This window comes from Apaloderma vittatum, unplaced genomic scaffold, assembly GCF_000703405.1.
Source record: "Apaloderma vittatum isolate BGI_N311 unplaced genomic scaffold, ASM70340v1 scaffold7779, whole genome shotgun sequence".
Taxonomy (NCBI): domain Eukaryota; kingdom Metazoa; phylum Chordata; class Aves; order Trogoniformes; family Trogonidae; genus Apaloderma; species Apaloderma vittatum.
Window position 1 is genome coordinate 74,812 of NW_009734613.1, and position 18,989 is coordinate 93,800.

The 18,989-nt window shown below is 40.3% G+C and overlaps 1 protein-coding gene across 1 annotated transcript in view; it reads left to right on the forward strand.

Annotated features, from left to right (window-relative positions):
* The window catches only part of LOC104279156 (thrombospondin type-1 domain-containing protein 7B-like), a gene marked incomplete at both ends in the record, with an annotated part of 128,780 nt that overhangs the window by 43,803 nt on the left and 65,988 nt on the right, over positions 1 to 18,989 (forward strand). Inside the window, 1 exon segment of the mRNA XM_009876345.1 lies at positions 16,989 to 17,180. Within this exon segment, the coding sequence (XP_009874647.1) occupies positions 16,989 to 17,180 (192 nt within the window).

Below are 18,989 nucleotides of genomic sequence, written 5' to 3' on the forward strand. Positions count from 1 at the left end.
TGATTTCAGTGCTCTCTGTGGGACAGGGTTCGATCCTCACACAGGTCCTGGCTTCTGTGGAAGCACAAGCTCAGTGGACTTGAGCTGTAGGACTTGGGCTCTGAAGTTGTGACAAAAAATGGTGTTATAACAACCGTAAAAAGGGAAAATTCTTAATTCCCTGAAACTCTGAAGCCAAGCTGTTAAGTATAGGTTACATTATCACATTTGTTTATCTGTGACTTGAATCTCATATTTAATAAATGGTAGCTTTTGTGAAAGTGCTGGAGTGAATGTGAATTAGTGAATTGAGAAAGATTGGCTCTTTGAGGAGATTGGGAACAATTTAAAATTCCATTGTTCGGTGTTTTTCTCTCTGTCTGCATGAAATACATCTGTAATTGTCTCGAATTAGGTACTGCCTTTGTTTAGGAGAGTTAAACAAGTAACAGGATAAGATATTTCATAGTTCCTTTTAAAATAAACAGTCGGCTGAGTTTTTCTCTTTAGGCAGTTTGCAAATGTCAGAGCAAAGTTTTCGACGAGACCATACATATGAGATGGAGTTTCTTTAGAAACTGTATTGTCGAGATGAATTTTCCAGGTGGCCTGAGTTTCACCGGTGCTTCCTTCCCATGGCTCCCATGGCACCGCACCTGAGCTCGGCACTGACTAGGGGGTTGTTTCTATTCGTAACTGGCAAATGTGAATGTGATATGAAAAACCAAGTCTTTTTTTGTAGTGAAAATATGATGACCCAGCAGGTCTGGTGAGTCCTTGCAAACTTAACAGTGGACCATTGGGTAATTCTGTTGAAATCACAGAATCACAGAATGTTAGGGGTTGGAAGGGACCTCTGAAGATCATCTAGTCCAACCTTGAATGGCTTGAACCAGGCGAGAGATGGGTCTTGGCTGCCCGCAGTATGTTCTAGAAACCAAGATAACCCTGTAAGTTGAAATCCCATTTTTTGTTACAGATGCAAAATTCCTATTAAATAGAACATAGCAAGAATTCCTACCCCACCACTGGTTACAGCAGATTTTCTAAGTTTAATACAAAGTCAGCACTGTTGGGTTGTACGCTTAGTGCTGTGTCAAAGGAGACTAGAGCCAAGAGGGTGTTTTGTTCTTTTTCATGGTGTTTACAAATAAAGCTGACTGATTTGGTAACTCTCTTGGAAAATCTCTGAGACACTAAATTTAGCAGAGTGCTCCCTGGGCGTGCATAGATCTAACGATAACAGTTTCTTGCCTATCAATAACTATCTTAAAGCCTTTACTTTTAATGCTATATATTACATAAATCCCAGGAAAATAATTCCACTGCTGCTGCTCATTTATATCATAGGAGTCTGCATTAATTCAGACTAAGCTAGGTTTTCTAATACATTATTTATTTAGGTCTTCAAAATGTCTGTGGTACTGCGTGTGGTTGACAGAGCATATTCTTGTTTGTTAGTATTATATGGCAACCTGTTTTCCCAAGATGCTTAAATAAATGGATGCCTTCAAATAAAGCTTTGATTTTTAAAAACTGCTTTCTTTTTCCCTATAGCATCCCATAATCTTAGTTCTGATTTCTATTCTCTACAACCACCTGTTTTAAATAGTTCTGGGAAGATCTTCAGCTCATATTTTTTTTCCTTTTTTTACAAAAATGCTTGTTTAGACCCATTTAGGTCTTGATTCTAAGTACCTAGCCCAGCTTCTCCCCCTGCCCTCAGGCAATGGAAACTTAAAAATGCCCTTAAATTCAATAAAACAAAACCCCTTACCTGAAGGGTGAAGCACTGAGCTCGTATTTTCTGACAGTCCACAAAGCTGACAAATGAAAATATGTGAGAGTACCTTCCTAAGCAAAGGTGAAACAAATGGCGTGTAAATGCTTGGAAACGAATGAGTCCTGTGAATGAACATTGGCGTGTACATCCCCGGCCCCGTATTAAGATTAAAGTGAGTTGTCTGCTCTACAATTGCATAATTGCTTCTGTGACTGATTTGGTGCTGCTCTGTAATAAGTTGTGAATACTGTACACTGACCTGGTTAATGGGATGTTTACTAAATGAATATATTTGTATAGTTTAATAGGAGGATATTTGGAAAAATTAGCAGGATGAGAAAGCATGGCTCGAGAGAGTCGTTTTTTCAGCAAGAGCTGACGTTGCGGAGAGGAAGGCGGGCTGCCTTGCTGTTGGTGTCCGGGGGCTTGGAGGGTTGGATCCCTTTTCCCTCCCAACCACAACGGGGTCCCTGCCCTGGGCATCCCCATCCTGACCCCGCCGGGTGAGCAGGAGATGTGGGTGATTGGGGTACCCAGACTCTGCGCCCCGGCATGGGGATGCGTGCGGGCGGGGAGCAGCCCACAGCAGTGGCAGCTTCGTTTTTTAAATTTTCCTTCTTGAATTCAGCTATTTTAAGTACTGTAGACTTAAGATAATTAGTTCATGAAGTAATATTATCTGCAAATTAACCTTGGATCTTTGCGTAGGTTCAGAAAGAGAGAGATAAGGAATTTTATCGCAAATTGCAGACTTACTGGGTTTAACGTAAAGGCTGTGGCAAGTAATACATTTAAACTGCATTTAAGTAGTAAAGACCAGAATATCAAAGTCTAAAAGCAATAAACATTAATTTATTCAGAAAGTTTTTATATTTTCTGTCTAGTTTACGTGTTCTTTTCACACAGTGTCTTTTAATGAGGTTATCGTCTGATTAAAGTAGAAAAATAAAAAAGTAAAATGTTTTGTTTCAGTAGATAAAAATGTATCTTTTAAAATATATCAGCTTGCCCTGTGTAGTCTGAGCTAGCTATACAATTTTCCCTTCGTTCAGCATGGCTGCTAGACTAATGGATTTTGGGGGAAAAACTACTCCTTATATAGAGTTTCAGTTGAAATCTATATTTTCATTTTCAGTGAGAACTAATACATTTCCTGTAATCCCTTTCAAATATTCACTGGCAGTATTCCCAGCCATATATTTTGAAGGTTAAATGGTTTAGGATTTATGTACTCTACTATGTAGGTCCGTCTCAATAAGCTAATAAGTCTATATGGCCCCTTCATTGCCTGGGACTGGTTTGTATCTCAGAAACACTACAGCTGCGGTAGCGCAAAGCTTTGGCTGGTTAATGAACTGTGGTTCTAACGAGCCCAGGATGAGGTGCTGGGCTGAAAACTGTCTTTTGCTGGTTGCAGAGCTCACTTGGGTATCGTTATGGAGAACTGCTTGGCGTAGCAAAAAGGCTGAACAGCTGAAGGTTTTGGCACACTTTTTTATTTTTTTTTTCGTATAGGCTGCAGTTGGCATGAGTAAAGAGCAATAATTAAAATAATATTCCACGAGCTTTGTGTTTTATTATGGCAGTTTGATTAAAACGGAGCATAGGAGGTTCCACAGAAACATTCCAAAAAGCTTTTTCTCTGTGAGGGTGCCCGAGACCTGGCACAGGGAGGGTGTCTCCTCTGGAGACATTCAAACCCCGTCTGGGCGTGTTCCTGTGTGACCTACTCTGGGTGATCCTGCTCTGGCAGGGGTTTGGACTAGGTGATCTTTTGAGGTCCTTTCCAACTCCTAACATTCTATGGTTCTGTGAAAATTGGATCTGCTTTTTCTTTTCCCTTGAGGACCATTGCTAGCTTTGTGGCTAATGAAGTGGAACAAGCACTGTGATCAATATTTATGATGTCACTCTAGTCACCTGCAGTTCTTTCAACCTTTCTTGCACAGGAATGGAGGTTTTTTTGTTTAATTCCAAGCTAATTAATGGCTAACTGTGAAGTGTGGAAAGACTGTTCTTAGTGTTTTTTTCTTATGAGGATCACATGTGACTTGCACAGATTTGCTAGTTCTCGTCATTGATGGGACAAAAGAAAGAAGTTGGCTTTCTTCAGTGATGTACTTTCAGGTCCTTCGGTGATCCTTTGATGTCAGTTTGGGCTCTCCCTGTGTTGGGAACAACAACCCTTGGGGAAACAACTCTTGCCACTGAACACACACGTGCACACAAAGACACATATGAATTCTTTAAGCTGAGTTTACAGACTTCTTCCTTTCTTCTTTTTATACTCCAGCCTCTACCACAGGTTCCTGTAACTGCTGGAGGTAGCATGGATTTAAATCCCATGTGAATGTGGTGGAGTTAGCGCGAGTCTGCACTTTTGCATTTTTGGGGGCTGCTCCCATCTGTGTCAGAATATTTTTATACAGCTACCTCTGAAGTCCACAGACTGTGGCAGTATTTTCTGCCCAAATCAGCCTGTAGTACTTCGTTCCACAGTTCTTTTGTCTTTAGACTTCTTCAAGGCTTTTCCAAAATAATAGTAATGTTGGTTCATCGCAAACTTTCGCCATTCCCTGCCAGTGACAGCGGCTGGAGGCAGTCCAATGTAATTAGTAAGTATTTTGGAGACTCTACTTTGGCAGCCCTGTTAAATATGTGCAGTGAAAGCAGGATTAGTATGGGGCCTCATCTTTTTTTTTCTCGTTAGGGCATCTCTGCGATCTGTAAACTCATTTAATTGGAAATTAGCCATTCTTACTAACACAGGAGATACCCTTTGGTCCAAATCTTGACATAGGATAAATGTATATAGTTCTCACTAAAGAGAAAGAAAATGCATCCACATACTCCAGGGTGGAAATTTGCCCTTTTGTGTCCATTGCAGTTCTCCTGGAGGAGAAATTTCATTTTCTAGTAAAGGCAATAAATTTTTGCTGCTCAGATAAGTGACTACAGAGGTTCATCATCAAGATTTGAAGAAATAAGCCTCCTAAGAAGATGGATGATGACAAGGCAAGTAAGAGTTGTTATCCAATCATTTGTCATGGTCCAGAACATTAAGATGTATGGGTAAGACCCCAAAGGTGTGTAAAAGTTCATTTTTTCAGCAGTCAGTTGATACGTAGTAACTTACCCTGTGCAGTCAGCCAGTATTACATGCTCAGGGAAAACTCATTTTCTTTGTATCTCTTTGGATACACAGCACAGAAGCGGTAACATCGTATATGTTGCTCGGAAGTATTCTACACATCATCAGAATAGCCCCACGATTACCAAATACAGAGGCTCCTTTCCTTGGGGCTCCTGTTAATTCCTTTCTCTCTCCTCTTTCCCACTCCAGATGTTAATATTATCTGCCTTCCCTCTTTTGCTGTGATAGTGTTCTGCTCCAGGCATTCTCCAGAGATTTCCCCTCTGACTGCTTTTCTGTGCTTCCTCTCATTGCAGCCGTTTCTCTCCAGTTCTTCCCCTGTCTCAAGGCTTCAAAACCAGGTAGCAGCCATGGGGTATGGTGTCAGCTCGTGGAAAAACTAGATTAAACATTCATGCTTGTAGGAGTGCTTGTTAGCATATATGTATTAATTCAGCACTTCCCGCTGGTTTTCAATATGTTGGGAGGTTGTGTTGCCAGCGAGGTGACTTTAAAGTCCATAGTGGAATACATTTCAACTGTCTGCTTGAGAGCAGGTAGAAATCTTGCCCTGCTTACCTCGTTTCAAAAAACCTCCCTTTTTAACAAGTGAGCATTCCTTTCTGAAACATATGTGGTCGAGAGCAGTTTTCTGAGGAATTTTACATTCTGGCTCTGCAGCTGGCATACCTGGTCATGAAAGCTCACCTGAATGCAGGACATCACCACAGTGTGCTGTGCTGCGCTGCTCCCTGCTTGTTGCTGGGTAGTCATGCACGGATGAGGTTGACCTTATCCCATGGCATAGAATAGCTCAGTAGCCTAAATTTCATCACCTGACCCTGTGAGAGCTTAGCATTGTTCCTTGAGTCCTACCAAACTCCGGGAAATCCTCCAGCACAGCAACTTCATTATGACTGTGTGCTGGAGTTAAAATATGGCCCTCATGTTTCCCCAGCCTAGTCTGGGATTTGGTGGTCAAAAAACTTAATTGGCTGAGTATGCTTAATCCCTCACATTTTTCTCTTTCAGCTGGCTTGGGAGTTGTGTACTGGACCACTGCTGACTCACAGGCAGAAAATTTTCACCTTAGTTTGCTTGACAAGGATTTAAATATTGAAAGTCTCAGGCTTTCTGTGTTGGCCAGTAAGGCTGCGTAGGGACATGAATGTGATGGGAACAGAGTAATGCTCTGTAAGGATCACAGTGCTGGTGTACCTCAGAGATTTATGGTTAAGAGAAGCCCAATTCAGAGGCTGACAGCAGTTCTGGCTGTTGAGTTTTCGAAACTCCCCTCATGCGATCGTGCCAATGCCCATGGGACTGAAGCTGGTGTTGTCTGCCTCCAGGAGGATGGAAGTAGTGGACCTTATGGGTTTGGGAGCTCTCCTGGGACCACTTCTGGCAATGTGTCCTCAAGTGTTCAGGTGTTTGGTCCTCAGGGTGTTCTGTAAACTGGCCGTGGTGGGGAGATCTGTTCCTACGGCTTTAGGAGCCGTCAAACATCCCATGGCCATGTTTCCAGGGAAGCCAAATGCAATTCTTCTGAGTCTGAGCCATGTAATTAGAGCAGTAATAATAGCTATCGTTTTTGATGCCTTGGTGCCAAATGCAAAGGTTGTTAAGTTGTTTCAGTTACGTTTTCCAAGTAGTCTATTCTGCTGCTTTTTCCTGATTTGTGCCTTATCTATGACTGAACAATTACCAGAAACGTGATGAGGACATTGTATGCAGAAAGTCATCCCCTTGTCTTTTCTCGGGGTGACTCTGAGGCGGGTGTGAGGGGCCGTTATCTCAGCTGCTAATCACTGAAGCTGGAGCTAATGTGCCAAGTGACCTTTGTGAGGAGAAAAGAGCTTGTGCCAATACCGTGCTTGCGGTCTGACTCAGCTTTCACACTTTGTTACGTATGTGATTGCACGGGTTGCTCCCTTACTGACTTGTATGGCCATATCGTTTAATATTATATTAACCAAAGATGAGATGCCAAAAATTTGCCTTATTTGTTAGTCGTGGCTGAGTATCATTAGTGTTATGTGATAACTCCTGATTTTATGATCTAAACTTCTTCTGTGCTTTTACCTGTTTATTCTTCATTTAGTTTGAAGCTATCCCGCATAGCTGTACACTTCCCAGTTTGGTGAAGTCAGTGGGGATTTTGCTGCTGGAATTAGACCCAGTTTGTAGCAACCTGTGAGTAAACAAAGGTTGTCTTTTAGCATTTCTCTGTTTTTATGGTGCTTAAGAGTATGACAGATGGAGTACTCAGTTGTTTAGTATCTACCAAGTTTTGCTTGCAACACCTAAACAAACCACAAAGCATTACCAACTTTATTCCAAATATAGAAAATATAATTTTGCCGCATTAATTCACAAACTTAAAAAAGCATATTCTGTTGCTTAACCAGCCCTTTTAATGAAATGGGTTTTGAATTGAAATTTTAAGTATGCATGAAGATAGTACCATTTGCAATGTTAGGATTTCAATAATGTATGGAATTAGCAGAACTTTATTATATTTCTGTGGCTGCATGCCCTCTGTAGAGTAAAAGTTGTAATAAATATAAGTTCAAAGGTAAAATTTTATTGCTGTGCATGAGAGGAGAAAAAATAAATTAGAGTAATGTAATCAAGCTCATATATGTTATGAATTTTGAACACTGTCTATTAGAAAGTTTGTCAAAATGTGCTTAGCTTTGAAAATACAGATTAACGCTGAAGGTTTTAATATTGTTCTTCCTTATGTGCATATTCCTTGAGAATGTAAGTGTAAAGTATCTCCTGCCGAAAGCAATTGTCATAAAATGACACTTTACTATTTTAATAGCTGAATAATCAGAACAGAAATATTTTCTTAGTTGCAGAGAGGTTATTGCTTTTTTCACACAAAGAAATTTAGTGCTAGAAAACCAAATTTTATCCAGATATTCCTCAGTTTTTCTGTTTCAGTTCTTATATCTGAAAAGCGCCTCCAAATGCCTCCTGACAGCCTTGACACTCCAGGGTGTTTAGAAAGGGGGGTGGGAGGGTGTTCATTTGATTTCATTGACTGGTTCTGTGTTTTCCTTTAATCTAGTAGCAAAGTTAAAGTCTCCAACAGGAGTTGGAAAACCTGTTAGGGGCTGACTGGTTGCTATCTATCCAGGCCCTTTATAGTTCATACATGTGTTTTTTTTTCCTTTTTTCCCCCCTGCTTTGGAGTAAATAAGGAGTAGGTCAGCATGGGAGGGCAGCTGCTGGTGTGGATGCCTGTGAACTCGGCAGACGGTGTTTGTCTGAACTACCAGCTCAGCACATGGTCCCAGCTCTGGCAGCTCTGAGAAAGCCCCAGCTTGATGCAATTTTAATGTCAAAGATAATTCCTTCTCCTGCGTTTCCTCCACTTAGCGTCCCTTTACTTTGTCCTCTTGTCATCTTCCTCTCTTCAATTTGTGTGAGCAGAGGGTGTCCCCTGAGGACACCACCAAAGCATGGGCAATGGCCTTTCTTGGTCCTTTGAATTCAGGTTTTAGCTTCACTACTCCTTTTGGGAAAAAATGGAAGCCGTAGGTGCATGTGTACCTTATTTTGCTTTCAGGCGAGGAGATCAGTCGTGTTTAATACCAACAGTCCAGCTCAGGATGTGCCGAAGTGTGAAGTCAGGTGCCACGGCCAAACCCATCCATATATTTGAACTCTGCAAGGACGTGGTGGTGGAGAGTGAGGGAACCCCACCGAGCAGGGACCTCCTGGGGACCCAGTGTCCCTGTTCTGGGGGAGGCTGCTTTGCTGGGAACACCCCGTTTCCCAGCTGGGGGTGATAATGCTGGCCAACGCTGTGAGGGTGCTTCCATCTCCAACCAAGCACATGGGAAAGAGGGAGCACTTTTATGGGGAATAGTTCCATCAGCCAAGAAGGAAAGGAAGTGGAGTGTGCTGCCTTATCTTGGGATAGGTAACACAGAGAGCAAGATTCAGGCCAAGTGGTGTCTCAAGACTTCTAAAGAGTAATACACATAATTTTTTTGATGTGCTAGCAGATTTGTTATTTGTCACCTTTCAATTACCCAAAGAGAAGGTCGTTCACAGCTTACCTGGTCAAGAGTCCCTCTTGGAAAAACCTTCGTTGTGAACAGCTTCCCTCCCAGCAAAAAGTATAGTCACAGATGCCAGCCTTTAGCTTGGTTTTTGTTTGTTTGTTTGTTTGTTTGAATACTTTTGAGATAATATAGACTCTGAATAATAGGCAAAAACAGTGATAGATTTTTTCTTTTTCTTGTTTTTTCTGCCCCAAAACAAATTTACATCTGTGTAAACTCTCTGGAGACAGAAACGTAGAGGAAAGTTTTCTAAATAAACTTTTTTATTTTCTCTAAATAAACCATTTCCTAGCTTTAACTTCTGCTGATGCCATGGTAGCTGAGCTGTAGGCAGGATGAGGCTGCTGTTACAATATAATCAGCGAACCAGTTCCAGAGGGTGGAGCAGTTTAGAGACCGAATGCGCTTTAAATGGCACTAGAGGAATGATGCACTACCGACTGAAAATGTAGGCATCATTATTAATGATGTAATTAAAGTTCCACCTCATGGGCAAAGTGGAAGCACACAGAAAATATTATTAATATTGTGTTTCCTACATTTGATTTATCCCCACTTTAAGTACTAAATGATCTATGCAAAATACAGGGGAAATTAAACACTCCCTCTAAAATTCACAACTTTATTATGTAAAAGTGGTCCAAGTGTAGGTCAGGGTACATTAGGCAGAAGTAAGTTAACCCATCTGAAAAATGTCTTTTGCAGTTTAGATGCGTAGTTGATACTTGTGTATCTTAAGAGGTTTTAGGTTTTACTCAATAACCAAAGGTCACGGTTTGCAATTGGCATTGCTTTTGTCAAACCCAGATGTCAGTCATTCATTTAGACCCTTGACTGGTGATCTTCCGTGTTGTAACAACTGGGTGAATTTTCTTCTTTACTGCAATCTTTTAAAACCTATCAGATAGGATGTCTTAATACTACTCTGTCCTGAGTGATGTGGATCAATTAGAGACAAAATTGGAAATGAAACTACTGCTATTAGTGATAATAACAAAAATAAAAATAGCCTAGTATTCTGTTCTGCAAATTCTGAACATTTCCTGATAGACTGCAGAAGTTCTGATTTTATTTTACTTTTTTTCTTTATGCGATTAGGCCAGACTCTGCATCTGAACTAGAACACATTTTTGTGTTAACTGCTTCTAAATGAGCACTTAGTTTTAAGTAGTTGGCATAAATCTAATTTTAATTTACTGTTTTCATTTTCTTTTGCATTGATCCTCTTTTTTGGAGAGATTCAATTGCAGACTTGGAGAAGGATGGTTTTCAAAGCATCCAGATGGTATTTGCAATTATTTATTATCATTAGCATTCACTGTATCTGAAAACAAGACTTTTGCCAACTTAGATAAACCTCATCTGCTGCACTATTCTTTACAATTTTTCAGTGTCTTACGTTAATCTAAACTCACTCTTGGGGCATTTTCTGGGGCTAGAAGAGAAAGAAATTACGTTATTCCTCAATATGTGGCAAATTGCTAACTTATTTGGGGAATATCGCTTGGCTAACAGTCAGTCGTAGCCTTTTGATGGCCATGAGCAAACCAGCAAGGTACGTCATTCTTAAGTGTAGTGTAATCAGAACAACAATTACATTAATCAGACCGGTAGGTATAAAAGCATTGCACTTTTCCATGAGTGCACATGCAACTTCTCTTTTTGAGGTCACTTACTGTGGGAGAGGATGATTACTGTAGTTTGCCCTTTGTAATAGTTCTCTGTCAAATTTTTATTTTTATTTTTTTTAAATTTTGAGAGTGAAGATGGTACCTCACGTCTGCAAAAATGGAATGTTTAGAAATTTATGGCTGTGGTGCAGTGGGAATAAAGTGCCGTCTTCTTTACTCTCAGTTAAAATGCTTGAATTCCTCCACTAAAATTGTTCTGCACCACTACACAGTGTGTAAATTGTAGTGGACTCTGTACACTATTGGAATAAACACGTCTAGTCATAATTGTTTTTTTCTTAAAAGTTTTGGAAAGATATGTATATTTAATAATATATTAATACAATTGGCTTATTTGTATAATTGGTTTCTACAATATTTTGTGTTGATTAGCATTTGGAACAAAGCAGTACAGGGAAGAAAACAGAGGGACACCTGTTTCAATTATACTGCAGCACCAATTTCAACAATAAATCGTAATTGCAATCAGTCTTGATCAACCCACCTGTGAAGTTTCCCTTATTTGCTATGAGGAGAGATAATGGAGAAAAAAAGAAAAAATATAAAGAGAGGGAGAGAAAAAAAACCCAGAACGCTAACGTGGATTATATTTAGTTCTTATAGTACGTGTTTTCAGATTGCCGCGGTATGTCAATTATTAGAAACAGCAGCCTGAATTTCTATGCTCTTCTCTGTGAGTACAGGGAACCCGTGTTTACTTTCAGCTGCCATGTGAGCAATTTCTCTTAATTCAGGAGGGGCTGTGCAAACAGCCACAAGGTGGAATTAATTTTGCTTTTACACCCAAGCCCAGCAGATGAACATGCGGTAAATTCCTCTAAATGACTACTTGTCTTTCTGTGTGGGATAGGAAATACATCGGAGCCAGTCTCTTATGTAGGTAACCTCATGCAGTTGTATTTTTATTTTATTTTTTTAAATCTTGGGATTGATAGTTGCTTTATGATACCCTGTAGAGGTATACAGGGATGTTCTATGCAGGCTTGGCAGCTGCTTGCTGATGTGCCTCCCCCTTGGAGGTTCCTCAGAGTCACAAACCAATTTTCTTGTGTACATTTACATAAACAAGGAAAACAGTTGTGGTTAAACAGTCAAAATTACTGCAATAGAGAGATGTATAGGAAAGCAAAATGAATGCTCTTTTTTTTTCCATACTCTCCCCATAACCTCTGTAATGATCACTAGGACAGGGTAAGGGACAGGATCATAGCCAGTGATGCAGGGATTTGGGCAAGACTTGATTTTATGGGGATTTTGTTGCGTATTTCCAGACATACGGTTTCTTTTTCACATTTAGTCTCATTCCCTGTTCTTCATACTTTTTCATCTTTCATTTTTTTCTTATTCTCCTGAGTTGCTATTCCCTTTTTCTTCATTGCACAATATGTAGTTAAAAATGTTTTTCTTTCATCTAATGCATTGCTTTTCATAGTTGCATTTTAGTTAGATCTTTTGACTCAAATCCTCAACGATTGTCTTATCCATTCTTTTTTTCTGAGAGTGATCCTGATTGTGTTTATTTCCTCTTTTCCATTGTGAATGGCTTGTTCTTTTTCACTGCTTCGTCTTTTTTTCATGATAGATCTTCACCTCCATTCGTCTTCGTTGCTGTTGCGTTCCTCTTCTCTGATAGAATAGTGATGGACCACTGCAATTAAATTTATTCCATATGCCACTGGTTTCCCTGACAAACTGACACTGCTCTTCTCTGATGTTCTTACCTGTTGACTGGCATTAAGAAAAGTCAACCAGGAGGCAGAGCTTTCAGTGAAGTGTGACATTGGTCTCCTGGTGACGGCTGAGAATGGTAAGCCCTGGTAGCTTTAAAGCTGGTCATGGAACATGGAAAAAAAAAATCCCCCAGTGTTGCGATAGGATGAACACATTCAAAATGGTTATAAGAAATTCCTCTTATTGTTGTAGTTTGATTGTTATTGCTTTTAAATGTAACGTTTTTGTTAGCTGATGAGGTGCCTAGGCCAAGATATTGTCAGCAGACAGCTTTTGCAATTGCCGTGAGCAAACTGGAATACAGTCAATAGCAATTCTTCGGAATTTACTACAGTCTGTTGACGTCTTATTCTGTTACAGGCAAGTATTTAATCAAAGTTTATTGTCATTCTTTTCTGAGATTTAAGTGGGACATAAAATTTTACGATACGTATAGTATTTTAGATGACAGCTTCATTATTTTCACTGAATAATTTTAAGTGCTACAAGGAGAAATATTGATGCCAAACTGGTAATTGTCATTAAATATGCAGCATTTTTGCAGCAGTCATTTGCACAAAAAATAAATTTTCTGAACTTCTAGGTAGCAATACAGAACAGTCTGAAATGCAATTCCTTAATCTTGAGCCTTTCCCCACCATGGAGGTTGCTCAAGGCTCCACACATGTGTGCAAACCTGAAATCTTCCAAATAATTTTACAAATTTCCTTGTTAAAAAATGAGCATGGTATAATGGCAAATGTCAGAAAGGATGCTCAGGTTATTACTGAGTTGGGGTTTCGATTCCTGCTGCCTGATGGGACTCATATTTTTCGCTGCTGATGTCGTATCATCTCCAGTGGACGTTCCACTTTTCCTCGGCCAGGAGGGTTGTCTGTGGAAGGAGGAATTAAACTGTGTTGTAGGATAAGAGTATGCTGGGCGCTGGGAGCAATGATTGCAATTCACCAGAGCTGCAAGGTGTTATGTAAAATAGACAGATGCAGTTTAATGTTGAACTGATTCAGAATGAAATGTCCTGTTGATTCAGTGCCCCATCGTGGAGTGTGTTATTCAGGACCATGTCCGTGGCTTCTCCTTCTAGAATGGAAAAGACAGTAAGAAAAAAAAGTTGCTGGAAAAAACAAGCTCTTTAGTTCAAGGTGGGATTTTTGTTATTCCTTGTTTGGTTTCCCTTGATGGGAAGAGATTCACTTGCTTTTCAGTGAATTAAAAATTTCACTCAGAATTGTACTTCTCCAGGTAGCTTCTGTGTTACACTGCTAAAGAATTCGAATTAGGGACTTGTACATTAGGCAATGATCAACTTTATTTGCAAATGTATTTACGAAAATGCCATGCTTATCTTCTCCTTTCTAATTATTACACTCTGACTTTGAAAGAAAATCTTTCCTATATTGAAAATATCTGGCAAATATATCTTCGGTATTTAGCTTTAATTACTATACTATTCAAGTGCAAGGCTCTCTGTTAAAAAAAGATCATTAGAGATGGCCAAGGTGCTTGCAGTAAAACATTTTGAATAGAAAACTGTAACATTTTTCTTAACTAAAACTTTTTATTTTTAGGAAAGCATGCATTTAGCAAGGCTGAGAACAAAAACTGTGCTTAAAAGATGAAGTAAAGAAAATGTGAGAGGGAACAATGTGACTCCCTTAGTACACTTGAGTGGATCCCATCCGGCTCCATAGATTTGTGTGTGTAAAGATTATGGAAGGATCTAGAAAGATTATTCAGGATATCAGAGATAAGAATTACGCCTTCAAGGTACTTGGTGAACAATCTGGAAGCTCTGGAGAATTCAGTATTCCCTGTAAATCTGTGACAATGCATAAAGCACACTTCAGATGTATCCTATGCTAGTATTTTTCATGGAAAATGAAAGATTATTACCTCCCTTTGTAGTATACGATAGTTTTCGGAGAATTTTCTGCCAGGCGGCTGGTACAGAAGAACATTCCCCTTCTGCAGTAATACAAGCCAGTAATTAAACCTGAACACCGCGAATAGAGCTATAAAGTAAATCAAAGTGAGTATTGAATTGTACCTTCATGCACCAGGTGGTAAACACTTTATAACAAAACTCCAACCTTCCTTTCTGTGCTGAGGAACCATGAATTGCAGCCTCTGTTTGCAGCGTTTCTTGTTGCCATCACCTGCTGTAAATCCAGTGTGAAAAGAAATCATGGAGGGAAGAAATGAAAAGTGTGTTTTACTCCTTTGTCTCCCTTCCCCACAGGGTGATTGCTTGAAAATCTGTGGCACTTGGGCCCATGGGTGGAGAAAGCCACCCCAAAGGGGACCCAAGTGTTTTTAAACCAACTTCTGAGTGGCTTGGACTTTGTAAAATCAGATCAAATCAGTGGAAAGGCTCTCCTGGCTTTCAACAAGTAGAGTTTTCTCGGATGCTTACATCTCCAGCATAATCTGATTGGTGGAGATGGTTCTATGGTTCTATGATTTTCTTACTGAGTAAATTTAAAGTAGTAGTGCAAAGACTGGTTGTACCGAGCCTTTCCTGATGAGCATCTTCATGTGCAAGGGAAAGGGAGTATAAGAAGAAAGTATTTTTAAGGATGTCTTGCAGTTTGATTGCCCTCCAGATTCTCCGTTATTTCTTGTAATATGCTTGAAAAGTTTTATTTGTGCCTCGAGGACGATGAGCCTGTCTTCATTTAGGGATGCAACTGCAGATAATACCACCAGGCTATTGACAGCTTTATGTGCTCTCGCCAGCAGCCTTTCCTATTTACTCACTTGTAGCTGGGTTGCCTTGCAAAAGCACTACGGTTTTCTACTCTCCTAGTAATAATTGCATATTGGGCCACCTTGTTACAGAGCCTGTTACTGTAGCATGAGGGGAAGGAACCGATTGTCACCATTATAATTTTTTTTTCCTTACGTGTAATTGAACCTGGATAGTCATTATGTTTTTTCCTAGGTTCATAATTAAAGAAACCTTGAACGAGAGCTTTGAAACTATTTTAGGGGCAAAAGAGGAGGTGTCATTCACTGTGAGTTTGTTGTTTATGAGCAGGTAGGTTTGAGCTTCCAGAAGTTTCGGATGTGTGGCTTAAAATTCATGAGAGTACAGAAACACAAAACGATAGAACGGTGAAACAAAATCAGTTCTGTCTGTTCATTGCTTAAATTACATTTGTAAGACAGTAGGTGTAATTAGCTACTGAAAGAGTTACATTGTAGGAATTCTCGTGAATTATGAGGTCCTCGTAAATTGCATGTGATTGCTAAAATTATGGGACATTTCCTTTGTTAGTTTAAAAATAAAATTGTATTTTATTTTGCTTTTTAAAAATAGTTCTGTGTGTTGGACTCCCCGTAACATCCCTCATGTGCTTTGTTTTGGTGCTCACTCTGCCAATGCCTCTTTTGATTGGTAGATTTTTTTTTTTTCCTCACCATTCCCCAATGTCCTAAGTTCTTGTTGAAAGGGGTTTGGGGAAGATCTTTCTCAACAAGACATATGCTTTCCTCCAGGTCCCTTGATTCATCTCCAGCAGAAAGTATTTCTACTTTGGATGGAAGTGGTCGAACAGATCCATAATTTTTTATCTCCTAGTTTTGGGGTGAGAAGCAGTCAGAAATGAAAGTGGTTCATTCTGTTGATGTTGCAGGAGGAGGACTGAAACATCTATTGTACACTTCTCTGGCCCACATGCAAAAGAAAACTGCCCACATTGGGGACTTGGACAATTTGCATTGCGGAGATTAGATTCTGTAGGTGGAGATTGCTGGAAAATATGGGCCAATTATCATCAATTCTGTTGATAATTAAGATTACAGCTTTCTATTGATTGAATTATCTCATTGCTCATGCTGCCTGCTTTAGAAAGTGGACTGCAGCCAAGATGTCACACACAAAACTTAAAATAATTATTTTTCTATTTTGCTTTTCTGAAGAAATCACAGAATCACAGAGCGTTAGGGGTTGGAAGGGACCTCAGAAGATCATCTAGTCCAGCCCCCCTGCCAGAGCAGGATCACCTACAGTAGACCGCACAGGAATGCATCCAGGCAGGTTTTGAATGTCTCCAGAGAAGGAGACTCCACCCCCTCCCTGGGCAGCCTGTGCCAGGGCTCCAGCACCCTCACAGTGGAAAAGTTTTTTCTAGTATTTTTGTGGAACCTCCTGTGCTCCGGCTTGTACCCATTGCCCCTTGTCCTGTCATTGGACATCACTGAGAAGAGCCTGGCTCCGTCCTCCTGACGCTCACCCTTGACATGTTAATAAACATTTCTGAGGTCACCTCTCAGGGTCCTCTCCTCCAAGCTAAAGAGACCCAGCTCTTTCAGCCTCTCCTCATCAGGGAGATGTTCCACTCCCTTCATCATCTCTGTGGCTCTGCGCTGGACTCTCTCAAGCAGTTCCCTGTCTCTCTTGAGCGGAGACAACTAACTTTAGTTGCCCAAGCATTACACTTGGAAGCTTGAAGCCTAAGCATGTGCTCTTGTGGTATATTCCTCCAAGGACAGGTAGGCCTTCAACATAAAGTTAGTTTGTTTGACGCAGACTGTGGATATTGAACCAAACTGAGCATTCCTCCGTGTCTGTCTTCTTTTGTTTGCTCCAGGTGAAGAAGTACCTCATCATCTCTGCTCAGAGCTTCCCCGTCCTGAAGTCGTGGCTTGTGAAGTCCCCTGTGCAATGGACTGTGTCATCAGCGAGTGGTCCCTGTGGTCCCTGTGTTCCCACTCATGCTCCAGCAAAAATGCTGAGGGCAGTCAAAGCAGGAGTAGGTCCATCTTGGCCCTTCCAGCTGAGGGTGAGTGGTAAACATTTGTGGGTTGATTCCTGTTCCTTGGTTTAATGAGTGGACTTGCATTCCTCCAACACACTGTTTTTAGCTCAGAGTTAATCCTGACACTATGGCAGTGAGGAATAATATTTAATACTTGTCTGTACTTTGTGCCTAATGACTAAAATGGCTTTATGGGCTTCAATTAATGCATGCGTCACTTAGAGGAAGTCTGTCACAGTTCAAAATTATTTACTTTAGCCTATGGATTTTTGTCTGTTGAGGGCTGAATTTACTTCAGGAGAGCTACATCCTATAGTAATGAAATTGCTGTTTTTATATAGGAACATATTACTATTGACTCGGAATAGAACAGTGAGCTGTGGAAAAAAATGTATAGAAGAGGATCTGTGTATTTTATTAATGCACACTAGAATGTATTAACCTTTTTTTCTACTGGAGCAAGTAAATAGCTTCTGATGAATAGGTATATAATTTCCTCTGGATCTTCATGAACACATCATCTGGATTTTTGCCTATCAACATCAGAGATACAATTATTTGTACAAACTATTTTGCATCAGAAATGTAGTCTTTAACTACAGTTACACATATAATTCATTTATTTGCTGGTTTATCACAGAGGATTTAAAAGGTATCACATCAAGCACATAAAAATTCATAAAACGTGAACAGGTCTAACGAACTAAAGCTTTGTTGACACAACAAAAATATCTACTATTGTCAGCACTATGTGCAGCTAATGCAGCAGCAAAACACTTTTAGATGCAAATCTAGTCTAGGACAAGCTCTGTTAAGTGCTATTTTGTAAATTATCATTAAAGCCACCCACTGGTTCTGGGGCAATATAAGGACTTGCTCTTGCAAACCCTGACTCATGTGAATTGTCTGTATTCACATAAACATCCCTATAAGCACTTGCAAAGAGAAGTGGGACTCTCCAAGATAAAAACTACTACACGATTGTCAATTGAATGATAATAATGACCACTAAAAAAGTCTGTGAGCCAGAGAACAATTAAAATGAAAAATACATTTGGCTTCATATTTTCCATTGAAGTAGTGAAATGCAAATAACAGATAACCATGGAATTATGAAAGTGAATTCTGGAAGAACATAAGCTCAATCATCTCAACATGAAGCACACTAAAAGTGATGTGCTGACACTTGTGGCTCTGCTGTCTGTGGACTTCTGGATGCCATCTCACAGGCTGGCTTCAGTTCAGACTCTTGGGTTGTTATGTCTGAGCTGTTCACAAGCTCCTGAAAGATGATAACCAGGAGGCTGTTTATGAAACTAGAGGGCCTTGGTGTAAATCAGATTTTAAGAGATGCTTCTTTACACAGCAAACCTCTGAAACTTGGTGCAAGAGGAATCGTAGAACGGCTTAGGTTGGAAGGGACCTTAGGGATCATCTAATGCTACCTCCCTGTCATGGGCAGGGACGCCTCTCAATTAGACCAGGTTGCTCAAGGCCTCATCCCGCCTGGCCTTGAACATCTTCAAGGAGGCAGCCTGGCCTTGACCTTCTTCAGGGGGGGGCCAGCCACAGCCTCTCTGGGCAATCTATTCCAGAGTCTTGCAACTCTTGTGCTGAAGAATTTATTCTGAAAATTCAATCTAAACCCACTTTCCTTCAAGTTAAATCCATTTCCCCTTGTCCTGTCACTGGACACTCTTGTAAAAAGTCGCTCTCCAGCCTTCCTGTAGGTTCCCTTCAGGTATTGTAACGCAACTCTAAGGTCCCCCCCAGAGTCTTCCCTTCTCTGTGATGAGCAATCCCAGCTCCCTCAGCCTGTCCTCATAGCAGAGG